The 20756-nt window shown below is 32.4% G+C and overlaps 2 protein-coding genes across 2 annotated transcripts; both read right to left on the bottom strand.

Moving 5' to 3' along the window:
- Nucleotides 1–3103: 3103 nt before the first annotated feature.
- Nucleotides 3104–5990, bottom strand: LOC108210434 (zinc finger protein GAI-ASSOCIATED FACTOR 1). Its single transcript, XM_017381716.2, has 4 exons — nucleotides 5668–5990; nucleotides 4992–5388; nucleotides 4489–4694; nucleotides 3104–4073 (listed from the first exon to the last, which is right to left on the bottom strand). Exons 1-4 carry the CDS (start codon nucleotides 5765–5767, stop codon nucleotides 3271–3273), a joined length of 1506 nt encoding a protein of 501 aa, XP_017237205.1. The 5' UTR covers nucleotides 5768–5990; the 3' UTR covers nucleotides 3104–3270.
- A 4677-nt stretch (nucleotides 5991–10667) lies between these two features.
- LOC108211169 (uncharacterized) lies at nucleotides 10668–16034 on the bottom strand. Its single transcript, XM_017382692.2, has 11 exons — nucleotides 14750–16034; nucleotides 14609–14663; nucleotides 14116–14215; nucleotides 13782–14034; nucleotides 13499–13552; nucleotides 13270–13412; nucleotides 12491–13055; nucleotides 12224–12338; nucleotides 12083–12141; nucleotides 11295–11432; nucleotides 10668–11129 (listed from the first exon to the last, which is right to left on the bottom strand). The coding sequence occupies exons 1-11, from the start codon at nucleotides 15869–15871 to the stop codon at nucleotides 10875–10877; spliced, it is 2859 nt and encodes a 952-aa protein (XP_017238181.2). The 5' UTR covers nucleotides 15872–16034; the 3' UTR covers nucleotides 10668–10874.
- Nucleotides 16035–20756: the final 4722 nt, after the last annotated feature.

Here is a 20756-nt window from a genome sequence, read left to right as displayed (position 1 = left end):
AGCATTACATAAAATTAAAAGAACACAAGCATTACATAAAATTAAAGGAAACACAAGCATTACATAAAGTGAAAATAAAATTACATTTGATTAAAATAATTAAAATATTTGAAATGACAAGTCTCTGCAGTTCTTGTATCTTCTTGAGTCAAACTTGTAATGCAGTAGAACAGTAGCTGCAATTTAAAGGGGTGAGTAGACAACTCATAATTAAAGTTTGATATGACAAGTCCTTGCAGTTTGATATGTTATTGAAGGATGCAGTTATTCCCCTACAAAATAATGCATTTACAAGTGGCTAAAAATCTTTCCGGATCTGATAATAATTTTGGATTTTACAAGTCCTTTGGCTTTAAGTCTAATGCAGCCTTACTTTCTGCAGAACCTTTACTTTATGACATACTGTTCATCATGTGAACCTCTGCATTATGAGATACTACTGTTGATCATGTGAATATCAGCATTATGGGATACAACTGTTGATCATGTGAATATCAGCATTATTTCGTTGCAATGTTATGCTGTGCCTATAAATAGGTTCACATACAATATGCACAATGCACACACAACCATAGACCTCACAGAAGATATAGTTCATCATAAATCATGAGTTACACACCAGGTGATCTGTTTGTTGCCATGGGTAGAAAATGGTGGTGTGATGATGACTTTACCTACTCTTTAAACCCTAATTTACGATACTCCCCTCAGTCGATTACCACCATGTTGAATGAGTGGGAGTGGCGTGTGCGTAGGCATGAAGTGTGCATGGAACGTTGTGCACTAGCTGGGATTCCGATTCCTAAACAAAGGGCTCGTACTATGCCTCGAGAAACGCCGCAGCAGCTGGAGGCCGCCCTCTTCAGAGCGAGAGAAGAGGAGAATCGCATGAATCTGCGACTGCATCGTCAGAGTCTATACGATGATGCTAAGATGTTTCGGGAAGAAGGGGACCGGTTTAAGGAACAACAATACCTTGCATTGGTCACCACTCCGGATTATTATTCTGATAGTGTAATGTCGTCCGAGGACGATTAAGTGGTCTGTAGTTTCGTCGTGATTTGTTTTCTGCTTTTCAATTTAAGTTGTGTTATCGTTGTTTGTTTTAATATCTTCTATGAATAAAATTGTTGTGTTTGATCAAATGCATTCGGGACAAGATATTACAGGACGTTTTCGGATTAACAAAAACAAAACAATAATAATATTATTTATCTTTTATGAGCTTAAATATGACCTTAAGTATTAAAATACTACAATATACAATAATATTACATTTTTATATAAAATAATTTTGTAATATATAATATAATATTATAAAATATAATAATATAAATAATATATCACAATTTCCCTCGAATTGAACTGAAGTGAAGTGAAGATTGCAGAAGTCAAATTCCCCTTCTATGTTCGCCCCTGTGGGGGGCGAACATATATGTTCTCATTTTTGTTGTTCGCCCCTGGTGGGGGCCTGCAGCAAATTAACTTTCTGTGGTGTTCGCCCTTGGTGTAAACGAATTAGGGTGGTTAGTTTTGTGAAGTGAAAAAAAAGGTGGTTAGTTTTGTAAAGAATGTGTTGTGGGTGGTCAGAAATTTGAAGGAGCCAACTTCAATCTGCCTCCTTTATAAATGTGCATGTCTGTCTAATGGATTAGGTTCTCTGTGAAATCATCCAACTCATAAACTTGACTACAGATCGACTAAATCTTGGAGATTCTTATTTAAAATTCAAAATAGAAAATGTTTATTATAAATGTAAACCATTCAGGTTAAATAGTATCAAATTCAAGTTTAAACTTGATTAAGTAATTTTAAATTTTTGTTTGAGCTCGAGTTCGATCAAATAATTTTCAAATTATATATTAACATAAGAAATATTAGGTTCCAACTTGTCACAAAAACTCAGAAGTGCACTTTTTCACTTCATTCACAAGAAATCTATTATTTAGATAATAATATACACGTGACATAATTAAGATATTTTTAGATCAACTTAGAGTTCGACTCGTAAATATTCAAATAAGCAATTTCAAAAATTTCAGTCAATAAATTAAATCAAATAGCATACGATATCCTAAAGAAACAAGCAACAAATTTGGCTTTAATTAGAGTAAGATTTAAGAGCAACAATAAATGAGGCCATGAGGAAACTGCCACACTGGTAGCGGTAGGTAGATTTGGACTTGTGTACTTACTTTGACTAGTGCTGCTCTATGACAACATGTGTAGCACTGATTCATTGTCATTGCTAGTTGTGGGCTAACAAGCTGAACATAGCAGAAGAGCAGTACACATAAAACTCCACACGCCACAAATTCATCCCATATTTGTGTGTCCTCTAGGATATTCTTAACCCGATTTGTAACAAGTTAGTGAGACGTGAGTGAAATACTTTGAAACAAATATTTCCCAAAGTTCGGGATTCATTTCTGATGAATAATTTATCTGATATTAAATATTTTCCAAAGTTCGACAATCATTTTAGATGAGTAATTTATAGTCAAAATCAAGAATCTGACCTAATCGATTCATTTACCGATTCAGAATTTATCAAAGATTTTTTCAATAGATCAGGAATTTTTGTCAAATCGAACGAAGTGCAACCGATAAATTGATCAAATATATTAACCTAGCTCGAGACGGAAACTAATAAACTTATTAATCGATATTATACCAAATGAGAGAAAAATTCTATCTTCTTCATCATCAAAGAGTGACTGTTTGGGATAATGATGTAGTTTGATATCTATGGTGGAAAGTGCAAGACATGGTCCATACCAAATTGGCAACTAAATGATTCCTCAACAGTCGACTTTAGACTTCCTTGGCTTCAACTAGATATTGCTGAGTTTTAAGGTCCTGAGCACCATCATTTTCCTCTTTACACACACACATATTCTCTTTCTATCAAATCAATAAATCATGGTCACCATCCAAAGGGCATGTTTGCCTTTTAACTTGTAGATTAAGATAAAGATAGTATCTAAAATTGGGTTAAATATTTCATTTTTGTGTACCAAACAACAAACAAACAAACATTTGAAGAATAATTTTCACTGCATATCTGTTACTGTTAGATTATAATGATACTGGCAAATTGAGGTGTAACGAACGGTCGAAATAATATTCTCGGTAATTTTTAGATTTTTAACTATTCTATAATTCACATGCTTAAAAATTTACTGGTAGAGAAAAGCTTAAGATCTAAGAAAATGTCTTTACCATCGAAAAGGAAGCATAGAAAAGCAAGGAGTAGAGTCCTTGTACATTTTACATGAGTGTTGGCTTTCTTTCTGCAGGATCATCCCAAGTTTCTCTGGTAGAGTTTACACCACCATACGCAGCGTCAAGCCCACCTCCAATCGAGCCGAGAAATGCTGAGTACCTGTTCGAGGAAGCTGCACCACCTCCTCCAAGTCCAAGCCCGAGTAGATCAAGAGTTGTGGGTCTGTTTCCATACAAAGATGGTGAGCCACTCAACATCAGATTTGTCAAGTGTGATCCTCTGGCATCGTTAGAAAATCCGAGTCCAAGGTCAGCTGCCATTGGATGATTGTTGCTCTTATTCGATGTGTTGCCTCCCTTCCATTGCATTGTAGGTGAGGTCGTCACGTCATCGCGAGGATCAGTTGGACCTGATGACATTGATAAGCCAAGGCCACGGAGGAAAGAACCCGAAGAAGTTGGGCCCATTTGAGCTGCCTTTTGTAGCAACGCAGTTGCTGATAGTGCTGCCTGTGATGACGCCTTGTACTGACACTGGTCTGAAGCTGGGAATAAAGATGAGGGGGTGCTTGAATAATATAAGGATGATGAGAGCGACAATGACATGGGTTCTATAGGAGTTCGGTCAGAGCAAGACACGTCACACAAGTACGAAGAAGGTGGTTGTGAGACTACAGGTGGAGCTGCCGATGATGATGCAAATATACTCGCAAATACAGCACTGGTATCACTTACTTTGTCAACACTGTTACTTACTTTGCCACTTCTAGAGGTGGAGGAACCACTTGCACTTGTGGTGGCAGGGGACTGTGCTGGTTGCAAAAACCCGCTTGGATTCTCATGTATCTCTGGTAAATAAACAATGATGAACTGAAGATCAGATTCAGCAAAATCGAAAAAATAATATGGTGTTCCCTTTTAAAAAGTTTGAACTTATTGAATTGGAGTTAAAAAGCTTTCAGGCTATTATGGCTTCCTTTTCTCTCTCCCAACACTCAAAATCCCCCTTTCTTAATTGCTTTTTTGTTCCTTTTGCTCTATTTAACTCGTAAATTACTCCTCTCAGAAAGTTGCCAATAAACAAAGAACCACTAAAATGAATATCTTTTTTCACATGAGAACCAAACTAGCATGGCATATAGACAAATCATAACAATAAAATAACACTTGCAACTGAACTAAACAAAACAAAACCATAGATAGCTTCCAAAAGTTCAACATCTACAATGTGGACAACTTAAGAGGATTATCGTGTTTTATTACCTGAGCTCTGAATCGAAAGAACTGGAGATAGTACTGAGGTAGACGGAGTATGAGGTGGCTGAGGACTAGACTGCAGCGGAGGTGGTGGAGGAACCTCCTCAGCTTTGACGGCAGTAGCATCTTCATCAATTACTGATGGCTGAGCTTTTGCAGTTTCCTGAGCTAAAGCATCGCAAAATGCTCTATGTGTGATGAAGCTGTCTCTCCTACAAATCAATTCATGCAAACTGAACTCAATTTTTTTTTTCAAATACTATTTAACAATCAATTAAGATATGTATTATAACTATCAAGTCATCCTCCAAACAGAAGAGTAACATAGTCTCAGACTTGTATACCCGTATTGATCTAATCATCAAATTCTAATCCTGATCAATCTACAATTCCAAGCCAGCGCATATTATTAAGTAGCAATATGAAAGAGGCTCCAAAAATTAAAGTTCTATGATTGCATCAATATTGATATCGCAACAATACCAAAACATAAGAAATGTAAAACAAACCTAGAAAACAAAGTTCCGCAATCACATCTATACTCCCGAGTACCACAAGTCTTACTATGCGCCTTCCAATCGGACTGCACAGCGTAATTCTTCGAACACCTCTCACACTTCCATTTCTTCTCCCCGTGTTTTCGGCTAAAATGCTTCTTAATTCCAGTAAGATCTCCTAGAGCTCGAGCCGGATCGTGATGCACACAATTCAACTCCGGACAAACATAAACTCGCTTCTTAATCTCCTTGCTTGTTCTCTGCTTTAGCTTCCATGGCAAGTTATGACCTCGCCTATGGAGCTGCAGATTTTGATCTCTCTGAAATCCTTTATTACAAATCTCGCAAATAAATCTGTTTGTCGCTTGTAATGTTTTCGGCGATAACGCTATCACTTCTGCTTCTGGATCTACAATAACATCAAAAAGTTCATATCCTCAATAACTTATCAATAACTTATTACATACTACAAATAGTGATATTAACAGCTTCAATCACTTAGTACATACTACAAATAGTTATATTAACAGCTACAAACGATTCACAAAACCTGAACTGTTTGTAGCTTGTATTTGAATGAATATATAATAACTTTATATATTCATTCAAATACAAAAAACTTGCTCGTATCTTAACGAATATGTATCTTAACGAATATGTATATATTCGTTAAAATACGATATATTACCTGGCATTCCGGGGAGATTGCGTTTTTTCTTAACGGCCGGAACTGGCGTCTGAGTAGGTGAAGAACACACACTAGCTTCAGCTGAAACCGAGTTCTCCATTTTTCTAAGATCAAATAAACAACATCAAACTTTTAAATATTTATTTTTATAATTTAGATAAGAAACTGCGAGGGAGCAAATGTGAACGGGGAGTTGAAACTTGAAACAACGGAAAGCGGGTCGGGTCAGCGACGGTGGGCTGTTCGGAGCGAGAAAAAGGAGAGAGAGGAGGAGGAGTTGAAGATGAGAAGTTGATGATGAATAAAATAATGTTGAAATGCGGCGGCAGTTAAACTATGGTTTGTGTTATTACAGTGAAGAGGAGTTAACTATGGTTAGTTATTTACTGTTGATGAGGTTTGAGGATAAGGGGAGTTATTACAGAAGATCTGCCGTACACGTGTTGGTTTTTGGGGTGTGGTATGTCTGAAGGCGCGGTGCGGTGTCGTTTGGTGGCGTTTACTTGGATGAGTACAAATCTTGTTGAGCACACTTTCGTTTTTTAGTTGTGTTGAAGAAGTGTAAATCACATTCTTATTTTGGTAAAAATAAATAAATCAGTTGGGACAAATTAATTTGCGTTGGGGTTCTTCACCCAATTAATTTATATCTCGACCCGGATTGGAATAAAAATGTTGTTAAGAAATTAATTTTTTTTTGAAAAGGAAAATAATTCAATAATGAAAAGCCCTACGGCATCTACAGATATAATCGAAATTGAACAAACGCATAATCATGTCGTCGTTGAATCCTTCCTTCTTCGGTAGGCAACCAATCGATTTTTTGAAAAGATATGTACATGCTGTAATACTCCCAATATTGTTTTGAGCAATCGACCATAAATACATCACCATACAAACCTTTATCACTGAATCAACACCATCAAAAACCCGCACATCTGTAATCCCGGACATGATGAACACACAAAACCCAAACAAAAACCAAACTCTCACAGAAGGAGAGACCAAACAAAACCCAAATAAATTGGGAACTTGTTGAAGAAAACAAAAGATTAACTAATAGTAATAAAAGAAGACAAGATTCCACCGGTGAATTTTCACCGGTGGAAGCCCCTCAGATAAAAGAGACGGCGGCTATCTCAAGGTCAGAGAGAAAATTAGGGTTTTACTTTTCTCAGTATATACATTCTTAAAAATGTTGGGCTCCCTGTTTTGTTAAGAAATTAATTTTAAAACAAATTACTAGAAAGCACCCAATATTAAGAAAATAAATTCCAATCAAGTTACTGTATATTTTTTTTGCCACGTCAAAGTTACCGTATTAGAAACTAGAAAGCACGGGTTGAACATAACTTGAGAATTTCGGTTTGTCAAAAGTCAACAATATACTGCGTATATTTTTAATTTTCAAATATATAAAATAATTTGTTAAGTTTAAAATCATGGTTCAGATATTTAATTGCGGAAGTCTGCATACATTTACTAATATTTTAGATAGATTTTTTATTCAAAATTGATATTTAGTTATCTTAAATAGATTTGAATCACTAACGAGCTATGAACAAATTTGATACGAAATTTACTTATTAATATTCAATAAAAATTCAAATATCTAAAAAAATTAATAAATATGAGCTGTGTATATATTTTGCATGATAAGAGATCTCTTAATCTCATTTAATTTTATATAATTTTTTTTTAACTATCCGACACGCCAGTGTCTCTATAAATATAATTCCATGAAACCACATACTCACATACTTGTACAACGCATCAGAGCACGTGGGAACCAGCTGAAACCAGCCAGACGGTGTAGAAATTGTGTTTAATTTCCAATATATGAAGTCAAAGTCTCCGGATCTGAGAACTCTAGATTTTATGTGTGTACAGAATATATAAAATACTATAAACATGTGTGTTTTTAAACTTTCGATGTAAAGTTAAAAACATGTTTACTATTTACATCCAGAAATTTTTAGTTTTGGAATCGACGTGAAATATTGCGCCTGTTTGACAAAAAGAGTTTCTGATTTTTATTTCAATTTCTTTTACCCGTTTATGTAAATAACAAAAAACATTTATAAAAAATTTGGAATATTAGATTTCGTTTCAAAACTTCTATTTTTTTTCCTAAATAGTATAATCACTCATAAATCTTGGGGTTGTATTCGATTATGAATTTTAATGAATTGTATGTGATTTTGATTTGCGCGAATTCTTGATAAAATGTCGTAGAGTTGATAATTCTTTCAGATTTAAACACAATGTTTCAAAATCTCATCGATTTTGGTGGGATTTCAAAAAAAAAATTAGAATAAACTGAGAAATCCCATAAATTCATAATTTTATAAAATTCCAAAAAAAATCCATCATTTGAGTACCATCATATTTTGATGGATTTTAAACAATTTCAATTAAATATCACCAAAAATTGTAGCATAATTTAAAATCTCAATTGAACACCCAGGATTTAATGGTTTTTAAACAATCACAATTGAATATTCTCAAATTTCATTAGTGAAAAAAATCATTTAAAATCCCAATCGAATACAATCCCTTAGTCTTAATTTACTTCTCACTTATAATCCACTCCTTTAAGCAAGAAGCACTTTTTTTAAAAGGGCCCCATAGCACAGTTTCCGTCTGATTCTTATTATATTCATTTCCAAAAAAAATCAATAATAATGTCAAATACGATAACTATGATAAATTGATAATTTTGTCACTCCTATATTTCTAAAAGTTTAACTAAAATTTAAGTTGATAATTTGTCGAAGAGTAAACTTAGAAATTATTAATTTATTTAACTAAATCAAATTAAAGATAAATTTTGAATAGTGGGAAAAATGTCACGGATGTTAATAATTACTTTTTCATGGAAAAGTATGATTGTGCAATAGATAATTGTGTAATTAGTGGTACTCATAAAAAGTAGAATAATGATTTATTCCGGAAGAGTCAAACAAGAAACGACCGTAGAGCTAAAAAGGCAGACAGCTGGATGGAGGTGGATGTAGTACTACTACAGTATATGTCAAGAAAAAGATACGGAGGAGTTGTAGAAGAATTGCCAATAATAAAATTTAAATAAAAAAAAAAAAAAAGAATTGCCAATAATTATCACCACTTTGATTATCAACGTTAATTAATGATTTTATTACTACCATAATCTAGATCGTAGTATTTCATTTTAACCTTCCTTCAGTTTTTACGCTGGAAAGAATAAAAATAATGTGTTTTCACAATAATTTTTCTATAAAAATGGAAAAGGAATATATAAACAGAGTAATTTGACGATCCGAATTTTCCGAAATTATTTTATTATTTTATTCCTCATTTTTCATGATTTTTCATGAAAAATGAGGAATAAAATAATAAAATAATTTCATGAAAAATGAGGAATAAAATAATAAAATAATTTCAGAAAATTCGGGTCGTCACAGTAACTTTTTAGTTTCCAAAAATAACCCATGATTGGTTCTCAAAAAAAAAAAATTACCCATGATAATAATATTTACTATTTAACTATAATAAATCAAAATTGAAAATAAACTGAAAACATCAAATAAAAAACAGGAGGTGTTACGAAGTTGCATCTTGGCTCTTGCTCTGGTTGTCCTCTACTTTTCGTGCTCTCCCCCAACTCCCCAGTCCAAAGACTCCAGACACAGGCACCGAATATATTTAATTGAAAATCAAACTATATTCAACCGAACTAATAAATCAGTCCGATTTTATATTCATGAATCATGAAGAACAGGTCTTTCATATTTTTATACGCACCTAACTGACTTGCTGAGATTTTCTACTCAAACATCGTACTCACAAATTTAATATACATTCGTGTTTGATTTGGCAAAGAGAAAGACCAGCTTTTTTCTCAAGTAAAAAGTATTTGGTAAATTTAATACTAACAATTTTTGTCAAGAGCTGCAATTCAGATTAGTATACCATTTTTAAATTGTTCAGTTTTACGGTTTCATCTCAAATTCAAGCCTACCTTCTTGATCTTCAATTTTACAATGTTGTGTTTGGTTGCGGTGAATGAAATTGAATAAAATAAGTAAATATTGAGAAGATAATAATAGAGTATAAGTGGGAAAACTTTGAAAAAAGATGAATGAAAGCAAATTTTGTATAAAAAAATTTGGATAGAAAATAGATATAATAAAAAATAAACCATTTCTTCACAAATGAAGGTTTTGAGCTCCAATAAGAATGGAATAGTAGAACGAATGAAATTATTATATTCTAACCAAACACAACATAACAAAACTGAAAAAGGGTGTTTACTTAACCAAATAAGTTTGTCAGGCTTATGTTTATTGGTCAAAATAAAATACATACTATCATATAGATTTTTGAAAATAGATATTAGGAGGGTGTTATTTATCTTAAATTCAGTAAAAAGACATATTTATTTTTAAAAAAAATTAAGATAGGTCAAACAGGATTGAGAAACGCGCACGGACTTGCTCCAAGGGAGATAAGCGTGAGCTCCGTCCCGATCAATTTTTGTAAACAAAATTTTTTTAATATGAAATCTTAGATACTCATATTAAAAATTTTTTTAATATGCAAAAAAGTCGAGCGACGTATATTATGCCATGTTTGTATATTTTGGGAGAAAAAGAAAGGAACAATAATTTTATATCACCTTCATCCTACATAAAATATTTAACAATAATGTTATGTCTTCAAACATTTTATTATATAAAAATAAAAATTGCCAAGCGTAGCGGGCAAGAATACTAGTTTCTTTTAAAGCCCAAACTTATTTTGGGCATTCTTATTGGATTGGACATTTGGACTGGACCAAACTTATAGGATCCAGCTAACATGAATTAGGAAATTTTCTTGTACCATCTTTCTTCATGGCATTGCATGGCAAGTTTTTTGACTTGAAGGCTTGCCTCATCATACATGAGATGTATCAGCCTCAGTCCTGATCTTTCCAATGGCAGTTTAATTTCTATGGTACAATAGCACACTTACACAAATTTAACAGCATTGGCAGATTTATTTAACTTAAAAAGTAGAACAGAAGCTTAAAGGAAAAAGATTACAGATTTTTCCAGAAAATTCTCGGTATCTTTGCAAGTTTGGAGTCATGCAGAATTGCAGATGTTGTGGCCTCTGTTGCAGCTCATCGTTGAATGTCCAGCCGATTGATACCACCTCAATATCAACCAATATTAATTGGTACACTAATATTTGGCTCTTCCTTCTACTTTTACTGGTTTTTTAGGGATTTTGAATGCAGAAAATATAGTCTGAGTCATGCCAACCATATTATCCTGGTTACAGGAAGTAGACTGCATTGTTGATCGCTTCAGTATCTCAATTAGTGAAGTTCCGGAATTTGTTTCAGCAACAATCTGGGAACTTCGAGTAACAGACTTGGCTTGTGAGCTAGTGAATTTGGCTGTAGACTTTTGTGTTGGTCTAATTTCTTTTGCAACCTACATTTGAGATAAATACTGATAAGAGCCTGGCTAGTAATAGTGCAGCAACCAAAAAATTGCAATAAATTTCAATGCACAGTAAAAGGGTGATAGCAGCAGACTGTAAAGCAGGAAACATAGAAAGCAACACTTTAATCTGAACTAAGTACTGATATAACTTACTGCGTCAGAAGAGTCTTCCAATATCAAAATGGAACTCCGACTATTACTGTCATCTCGTCCAAAAATAAATGATTTGGCTGTGCTGCTTCTTTTCTTGGATGGAAGAGAATGACTAGATACCCGTCCAAGGAAAGATGACTGCAATTTTAAATTGACAAATTTTAGATAATTTAATACCTAAATGCAAGCATGACTCTGTAACTTGCAGGTTGCCACACAATAATTAGAGGTCAATTCTGTACGTATAATGGCATTGATTAACATGTAAACTTGGGAATTGGAAATTAAGGAAAATTAAAGCAAAAGTTGGTGGGTATTCTGTAGCTCAAGTTTTTTTTATTTTTCCAATGAAATGAAAAGGGCAATTTGTGTGGGACAGCCAGGCTTGGAATTCCTGGCCATTAATGGTACAGAACCTCTTATGAGCTTACGTTGAGAGAAAGAAACAGTGATAATGCATGTGACCTTGTACTTAGCTCGCAATTTAGACTAGTTACTTTACCAAGATGACAGTAGTGGGAGATTTAATACTAAACTAGGAGAGGCGCCTCGGGATGGTAGCAAGGGCTGCGGGTAGACTAGAACAGGCTACCATGACTCTAGGAGACAAGCGAAACATAATAAAAATCTGCACAGCTAAAGAAAAAGCAAGATGCTTACTTCAGATGGTTCTATGACCATTGATATACATGCATACATAAAAAAAATCAAAGACTATTAGACACTTAGACTGGATCCAGATAGCAAAACAAATGGACTTTTTTGGCTATTATCAAGTAATAACTCACCTTTGAGGAGCTGCTGCTGCTGCTGCTACTTCCTCCAGTAATGAGGGTCTCAAAGAATGCTGTAAAACATGAAAATGTTAAATATGATAAAAGCATGACTTCAGAATAAAAATGACTTAAAGAACGTCAAAAAAGTCTTACATGGCACTTGTTGCTTCTTTTTGGCTATGGGGGCATTATTGATCTGCTTTATAAGACCAAAAACCTCTCTGGAATTCTCATCCTCAGCTGGTGAAATTAAGGTTGCCTGATCTTCCTGGGAATACAACAATAAGACAATCACGACAAGAAGATTTAAATTGTGGAGACAAGTGCAGATCAACTTATACAAATACAGTAGCACTTTCTAACTAAGCATAACAGATAACCAGAAATTAGAACAGATCCAGTATGAAGAAGCAAACTCACAACTTTTTCAAGCACTCGCTGTTTGACAAGCATCTTTTCAGTCTCCTCATCATCAGATGATACAAAAGGATCTTCTTTATCAGCAAACATCTGCGGGATCATTTGTTTTGCTTTTCTTGCATTTATTCGAGCAGTTTTAGCTGGTCCAATGTCCTCTTCCTCATCGCTAGACCCTTCATCATCCTCATCACTTTCTACTTCAACATCAAAAAGTGTGTTCTCCTTCACTTTTGGACCACATCCCAGCCTCTGCATAAGATTGTCTGTTCCAGCAGCATCTTGTTGCTCAAGCCACTTTTGATGAAGTTCATTGCGCCTTTCTTTATCAATTGACTTTTCTTCGTACCCAGTGACTATAAGATCATTTAGTTCACCAAAATCTTCATTAGCATCATCTTCATCATTTTCTTGGAAGCGGATGTCATGGTCACTGTCATCCTCTTCCTCAGCTTCATCATCAACAAAAGCCTTTACTGGATCTCCTTTAGGAGAAGAGCATGCATTACCAGGTTTGAAGATAATTGGTTCAAGATTCTCCTTATCATCATCCTCTTCATCAGAAGAACTACATAAACAAAACAGCAACTAATTGTATGACACTCTTTAATATGGGATAATTTCTGGCAGTATTAAGCACTACAGCTACAACTTTAGTTGTCAACACTTTCATAGATATTCCGAACAAACATAAGAGATATATTATGAGACATGAACTCAACTTCTCCACCTAAAGAACTCATGTTTTGGAGACGAATCAAGATTCTTTATAATGGACTTACATGTCATCATCAAGAGGCACAGAGTCAATCTTTAAATTCATTGTAAGTAACGATGGAGCTAGAACTTCTTCTATTGGACTACTTTGCTGATTGTCTAGCTGATCATCTTTATTGCCACTAGTTTCAGAATCGCCAAAAAGATCCTATCATTTGCATTTAAGTATGAGAACTTGTAGCAATAGAACAAAATGTAAATACCAACCGTCTTCCTGCAAATTTAAAAAGTAACCTGGGTATCATCAACTGGAGCTCGAAATGTAGGGGTAGGCTCTTCCGCTACAGCCTACATTAAGATTGAAAATCACTTCATGCTGACTAAAGACATCAAGTTCAAGTGACAATATGAAAATTAAAATACTCAAGTAACATTTCTATATAATTGCATAGAAAATAAAGTTATAACTAACATTCTATATAAACACAAATTTAACAATAAGTATATAAGATTTCCAAAATGCATCCAAGGGATTGTATATCCACGTATTAAAGACCAGATATTAAAATTTATTTACCACTGGCGACTTCTCATTTTCAGGACTCGAGTTTGTCCTTAATCTGTTAATATCATCCGTTAAAGAAGTGTCTAAACTACTCTTTATATTTCCAGAAGTTGCATCTATTTTGGCCTCCACTTCGACCTTGGCTGATAAGTTATCTTCCCCTCCACCTCTAGTAGAAACCGTATCCATATCAGCAACATCCACAGTCTCCACTAAGGAATCAACATTTTCAGTAGCATAACCACTATTGTTTAAAAGAGACATTCTGCATCCCAGAACAATATAACAATCATACAACAATCCCAAGCCAGTATACAAAGATAAACAGCAGAAAAACAGAACTTACTTCTTTGAAACCTCAAGCTTCCTTTGTCTAATCTTCTCTAAAAGTGAAGATATGGGTTTTTGCACAACAGGAACAGGTTTAAATCCAGCCCCACTGGTTTCTGTCATAACCAATCAAAGATACACTAATATTAGTGACAAGGCTCCTTTATCCGTCCCAGTTAACATAAATATCTAATATGCTGAAACACAGTAATCATACAAAATTATGTATAGACTTCGCCAGTTTAAGACATGTACCCAAAATGACAATACTCTGATAGCAAGACATCAACTATTATTTACCAAACATAAAATATCAAGCTTTAGCTGATAGCCTAATGACATTATTATGACAATGTCACTGACTTACCACCCCTTCTGTATACCCTCATGAACAGAGATCAGGAATTCAAAACTACATTAGCCTCTTTTCATACTCAAATTATCAGTACATGTTATGCAACCTACCGAAACACACACAATATTGTCAAGTACACTGAATAAATAAGAACCTCGCAGGAGTCTTTGAGATTCAGCATGGAGTTGCTCTAGATGAGCTTTCCTCTCCTACAATTAAAAACAGTAATAATCAACAAACTAAACCAGATCAGTCAATTTAACTAATAACTAAACAAATCGACATCAAATAATACCTTCTCTTCCTTCCGCTTGTTTGAAGCCTTTTCCTTTAACTTCATTTCCTCGGAAGTACCCTTAACTCTCTTCTTCTTCTCTTTCTTCTCACTACCTTCTCCTTCACTAGTCCGCTTCTTCTCCGCCTTCCTAACCTTCATCTTCTCCTCCTTTCCATCTCTCTTCTCTGCATCTCCCCCAATTTCATCAAAATCTAAAATTCTTTTGGTCACTTTCCTCACTTCTCCATCCACATTACTCCTTTCCTCTATACTATCAAAACTCTCACGCGACTTATCATCAGAAGATACACCTTTCGAAGCTTCCAACTCCTCCAATTTCGCAAAATCAACACGAGGCAACGACAAAACACTATCAATTTTCCTCTTCTTCTCCCTCGATCCACCTCTAGCACTCCGCTTCTTCCTCCTCACCTCACTCTTAAACTCCGCAATCTTTGCCCCCAAATCCTCACCATCCTTCTCATCCCGATACGAAGACTGTGACACTGACAAATCCTCCGAATCATCGAAATCAACACTCTGAGAACCTTCCAAAGCCTCTAATTTCTTAAAATCAACCGAAGTAAGCGGATCTCGAACCAACACATCCTCCGAATCATCTAACTCCTCACTTCTCGAATCCTCTAAATCTTCTAATCTCTTAAAATCAACCGAATTAAACAAATCCACTTCATCCTTCTCCGAAAATTTCGCCCTCTCATCTACCTCTCTTTTTCTAAAACCCTCTAAACCTTCTATTTCCACAAAATCAACATTCCTAATCGGTTTCACCTTCGCCTTCGCCTTCTCATCTAACCCCACGCTTCTAGATCCTTCCAGCGCTTCTATTTCCGCAAAATCAACATTCGTAAACAAAACCGATTCTGCAATCGGTTTCGCCTCCTCACCTAACTCGACGCGTTCAGAAGCCTCCAGGGCTTCTATTTCCGCGAAATCGACATTCGTAAACAGAACCTGTTTACTACTAACCGAAACCGACTCGTTACGCGAACGAGTCGGTTTCGGTTTCGAGTTAGGTGAGGAAGCGAGTGATTTCTTTTTGAGGCGTTTGAATTTGGGGATGTGTGAGGGGGAATTAGAGGGGGGTGAAAATGATTGATAATCGTCGTCGCTTTCCATTGGTGAGATTGGGGGATTGGTTAGGGAAATGAGGGGATGAGATCTGGGGTTATGTATGTGTGTTTTTGATTTAGATGGAGCGCGGGGAGTTTGGGCGGGAGAGATTTTGGGTTTTGGTGACGGCCGCGAATTTCTCCGGGCCTTGGGCTCGGAAGTGTGATCCGTCTGAAATCTTGTAATTGGGTTTTGGACTCGTTTTTTGTTTCTTAATCAGGTTGTAATTGACAGTTCGAGGATTTGTCTCGGCTGGTTTTTAGTTATTTATTAAATTCTTAGCTTTTCGTCAAAAAAAAAAAAAAAAAAAAAATAACAAATTTATTCGACAAATATATGGGTGTGTGATTTTATACTATGTAATTCATATATTAATTGTGTTATAGTTTTTTTTTTTTGAAGTAATTGTGTTATAGTTATGATTTCAGACCTATCGATTCACGAAAAGTAATCATAAAATTTGAATTATCAAAATTCCATATTTTATAAATCTGTTTAGGTGCATATAATACGTAACAGGTGCTTTTGTCAATCTATTACGTATTTTAGTCAATATTGTAAAAAGCGGGAATCGGACTCAATCGGTAAAGGCATCGTCCAGCGATTAATCGAATAATCGGGGATTAATCGGATCATTAATCGGAATCAATTTAATATTATTTTTAAACTAGATAAATATAAGTATAAATATATTTATATTTACGATAGATTTATAATCATATAATTTTATAAATTAAAAAATTAATGATTTTGTTCACAAAATATCTATTTTCTAGATATTTAGGTCAATTCATCCCATACGGCCATAGTACAATGTGTCTTAGAATTAAATTTTAAATTTTAAATTTTTTTATCATGATTTTTAATTTTTTTAAATTTACTAGATTTTTGCCGATTATACCATCTTTTGATCGATTAAACCCGATTAATCCCGTCTTTGACCGATTTTCGAGGAAAAACGCTTTTTCCACCAATTAACGCTTAATTAAGACGGTGGCTGACCGAACATCAATTAATCTCAATTAATTGCCGATTTTTAGAACACTGACTTTAAGTGACTTTATTACGAGAAAATGAAACATTTTAGATCAGTATAACCTTAACTTCGACTTTATTTTTTTATATTTATCTTATATTTTTGGTTTTTGCTCAAAATAAATGAAATTTTTGAAAATTTATGCTTCTATCAACTATTAGAATATCATCAATGAAGTTTTTGAAAATAAATGTGTTCGAGATTCTCGTAAAAAGATTATAGATTTTTCCAATGTTTACATTTTTTCAAAAATCTGATCAACATTTGGGTATAAATAAATAATCCACATATATTTATAATATTTTATAATATGTACCCTCTTATATTTATAATTAATAAAAATAAGAATAAAAACATATCATCATTTGTCTTAATTCATTTAAATATATATAAAAAATCATTCAAACACCGCTTTTCCTCTAAAAATACCCTCACATCTATTATATATCTAATAGACCAACTATGAGTAATTTAAATCAAAATGACTAAACTACCCTTGCTCATTATACATAATTTAATTCAAAAAGACCAGACTACCCTTACTCACTATTAATATTTACTTTTAATACCAACCTATTTATTAGACATTAATGTCTCTTCATTAATATGCATTAATTACTTTATAATTAAAACTCTAATACATATAAGTATATAACATTTATAGTTATGATTTAATAAATAAATAAATATCCAGTATTATAAAAAGCGAGAATAAAAATATCGACGATTAATCGAAATGGTTAACATGGTCATTATTTGATTAATTTAATATTATATATGTAAAAATAATATATATAATCATTTTTAAAATTTTAATTTCTCTTCACAAATTTTGTAAATTTTTATATTTTGCATGATTTTCGACCCATTATTCAAATTTCTGACCAATTAGACATCGATTAAACGGATTTTACCAAATCAGATTAAAATCCTTCCGACTATTGATTAATAGGTTAACTCGGCCAATTTTTAGAATGTTTAATTGTTATTATTTAATAAAAATATATACATATGTATTAGAATAACTATAAATAATATATATAACTATATGACAAAACTCTAATTCGGCAAGAATCTCAGTTTTCGTATTAAATTTTCAATAATTTTAGGTGAGTGGTAATTTAATTATATAATTTTATATAGTGTACTATATTTTTTGTATTTATATTTTAATAAATATCATAATAGTGAGGATATGTGTACATATATACATCAATATAGAGTGTATTTGGGTAAATCTTATGAAAAGTGACTTCCTTCTTAAAATAAAAAAAGTGGACTATTTGTGAGAAGTGGGTCAATACTTATAAGTGATTAAAGTGTTTGAAAAAAAATTGAAGTCCTAAAAAAAAGTTAGAATTTCAAGTTCCTATGCGTGCTTGTGACTTTTTACACAAACAGGTCAAAAAAAACATATGCGACTATTTTAGAAAAAAAAGCCAGAAGCAAGGACAGATATACACATAATATGACTTAAAATACAAATAAATATTAAATAGAAATTAAATTTACAAATAATCTCAACTTAAAAAAGATGAACAAAAAAAAATATGAGATACATTAATTTAATTCAAAACGACCAATTTACCCTTTGCTCATTATACAATATTTATATATATAAAGGTTATTATTGACTTTTAACACTAATGTATTTATTAGATATTAATGTCTAATCATTGTAAATTAATTCGATATGACTAATATACTCTTCTCTTAATACACATATTTTAATATATATAAAAGTTATTATTGACTTTTAATTCTAACGCATTTATTATACATTAATGTCTAAGCAATGTATTTATTATACACATTAATTATAACATGATCATTATTTGAAATTATTTTAATATTATACATATAAATAATATATATCTAATTATTTTTAAAATTTTAAATTTTCTCCACAAATTTTGTAAATTTTAATATTCTACCTGATTTTTGACTGATTAATCCAATTTTGACCAATTAATCATCGATTTAATCGAATTTTACCAAATCGTATTAAAAATTCGTCTGTTATCGATTATTCGGTTAATCGGCCGATTTTTAGAATATTTAATTATTGTGATTTAATAAAATTATATATATGATTTAATAAAATCATATATATGATTTTTTAACTATACGACAAAGACTCTGATTCGACAAGAATCTTATTTGTTTTTATCAAATTTTCAATAATTTTAGGTGAATGATAATTTAATTATAAAATAAAATTTTAAATAGTGTATATTTTTTATATTTACATTTTAATAAATATCATCATAGTAAGGATATATGTACATTTAGACATCAAGATAATAAGAATTAAAATACAAGTAAATATAAATTTAAATTATATACAGGGAAATTCTTGATGGTACCCTCGTAGAAGTGGTTTTTTTCAATGGTACCATCGCATTTTTGACTTCTACCGATGGTATGTTCGTACTTTTAATTTACTCTCTATGGTACACTCGTGTACTTTTTATTTACGCTCTATTGATTACAAACTTAAAACAAATTGTATATTTGAAATACTTGCGAAAAGTTACATAAAATAGACCCTTAAATCATGTAAAACAATCAAAATGATGGTATTCTTTCTGAGCAGTTTAATGTTCGATCGTAGATGAAGGTATACTCTTTTGTCATAGTCAAAACTCTAAGCTGACGATTGCTGCGCGGCTGCTGACATAATGAGATGTTATATTTCCAATTGTGTTTAAACATCATGTAATATATACTGTAGTTGATGATAAAAGAAGCAGTTTGGCTGCTACATAATGAGATGTTATATTTCCAATTGTGTTTAAACATCATGTATATATACTGTAGTTGATGATAAAAGAAGCAGTTTGGCTGCTGACATAATGAGATGTTATATTTCTAATTGTGTTTAAACATCATGTAATATATACCGTAGTTGATGATAAAAGAAGCAGTTTGGCCAAGCATCCCGGTACAGAGGCTAATGACCAGAAGTCTGAAACAATAATTAGCCAGTAACTATTTTTTTTTATTCTATATATCTAAGTATCTGACACATACTTGTAGCACTAAAATCGAATCTTGATCAATTTAATCCAAAATGACTAAACTATCCTTTACTCAAAATACATTCAGTTTGTTCGACTCGATCATTGGTGTAGATGCCGTATGGCTTTCTATTATTAGATTAACACTTTTGTTTAAAAAAAAAGAAGATATTTTTCATTCACAAAATTTGAACGTACGTCTATTAAAAAAAGAAAAGATTGGGAAAATAAAAAATTTTAAAAATGATTAGATATATATTATTTATATGTATAATATTAAATTAATTCCAAAATCATGTTATAATTAATGTATATTAATGATTGGACATTAATGTCTAATAAAATACGTTAGTTTTAAAAGTCAATAATGACCTCTCTATATATAAAAATATGTATTTTGATATTGCAGTCAATGGACTGGCTTGATGTATAATGTAGGAATTAAGTATCTATGGGGCTATGTTTGGCTACGAAAGTTAAGCCTTAATGTTTATTTGTTTTTATAAAAATGTATATTTTATAATTTTTTGGATATAACATATAAAATTATGATTTAATAATAAATAAATAAATATTTAGTGTTGTAAAAAGCGGGAATCAGAAAATCAACGATTAATCAGAATGATTAATAGGATCATTATTCAGAATTAATTTAATATTATATATGTAAAAATAATATATATATATATATATATATAATCATTTTTAAAATTTTAAATTTTCCCCAAAATTTTTGTAAATTTTTAATATTCTACCCGATTTTCGACCCTATTAATCCAATTTTCGACCAATTAGTCATCGATTTAACCGAATTTTAATATATTTTTTGTATTTA

The sequence above is a fragment of the Daucus carota genome, chromosome 3, assembly GCF_001625215.2.
Source record: "Daucus carota subsp. sativus chromosome 3, DH1 v3.0, whole genome shotgun sequence".
Lineage (NCBI taxonomy): Eukaryota > Viridiplantae > Streptophyta > Magnoliopsida > Apiales > Apiaceae > Daucus > Daucus carota.
The sequence above is the reverse complement of the archived record's forward strand: the minus strand, read 5'-3'. Positions and strand labels throughout refer to the sequence as shown.

What these genes read in the sequence shown, in the direction of transcription:
- LOC108211169 (XM_017382692.2), bottom strand. Translation starts at nt 15,871, where the DNA reads ATGGAAAGCGACGACGATTATCAATCATTTTCACCCCCCTCTAATTCC. An exon ending in AAAATGAGAAGTCGCCAGTG is followed by an intron (nt 13,553 to 13,781) that starts GTAAATAAATTT and finishes ATCTTAATGTAG; the next exon opens with GCTGTAGCGGAAGAGCCTAC. An exon ending in TGGAAGACTCTTCTGACGCA is followed by an intron (nt 11,130 to 11,294) that starts GTAAGTTATATC and finishes TCTCAAATGTAG; the next exon opens with GTTGCAAAAGAAATTAGACC.
- LOC108210434 (XM_017381716.2), bottom strand. Translation starts at nt 5,767, where the DNA reads ATGGAGAACTCGGTTTCAGCTGAAGCTAGTGTGTGTTCTTCACCTACT. An exon ending in CAATCTCCCCGGAATGCCAG is followed by an intron (nt 5,389 to 5,667) that starts GTAATATATCGT and finishes ATGTTATTGTAG; the next exon opens with ATCCAGAAGCAGAAGTGATA. An exon ending in TGCGGAACTTTGTTTTCTAG is followed by an intron (nt 4,695 to 4,991) that starts GTTTGTTTTACA and finishes ATTGATTTGTAG; the next exon opens with GAGAGACAGCTTCATCACAC.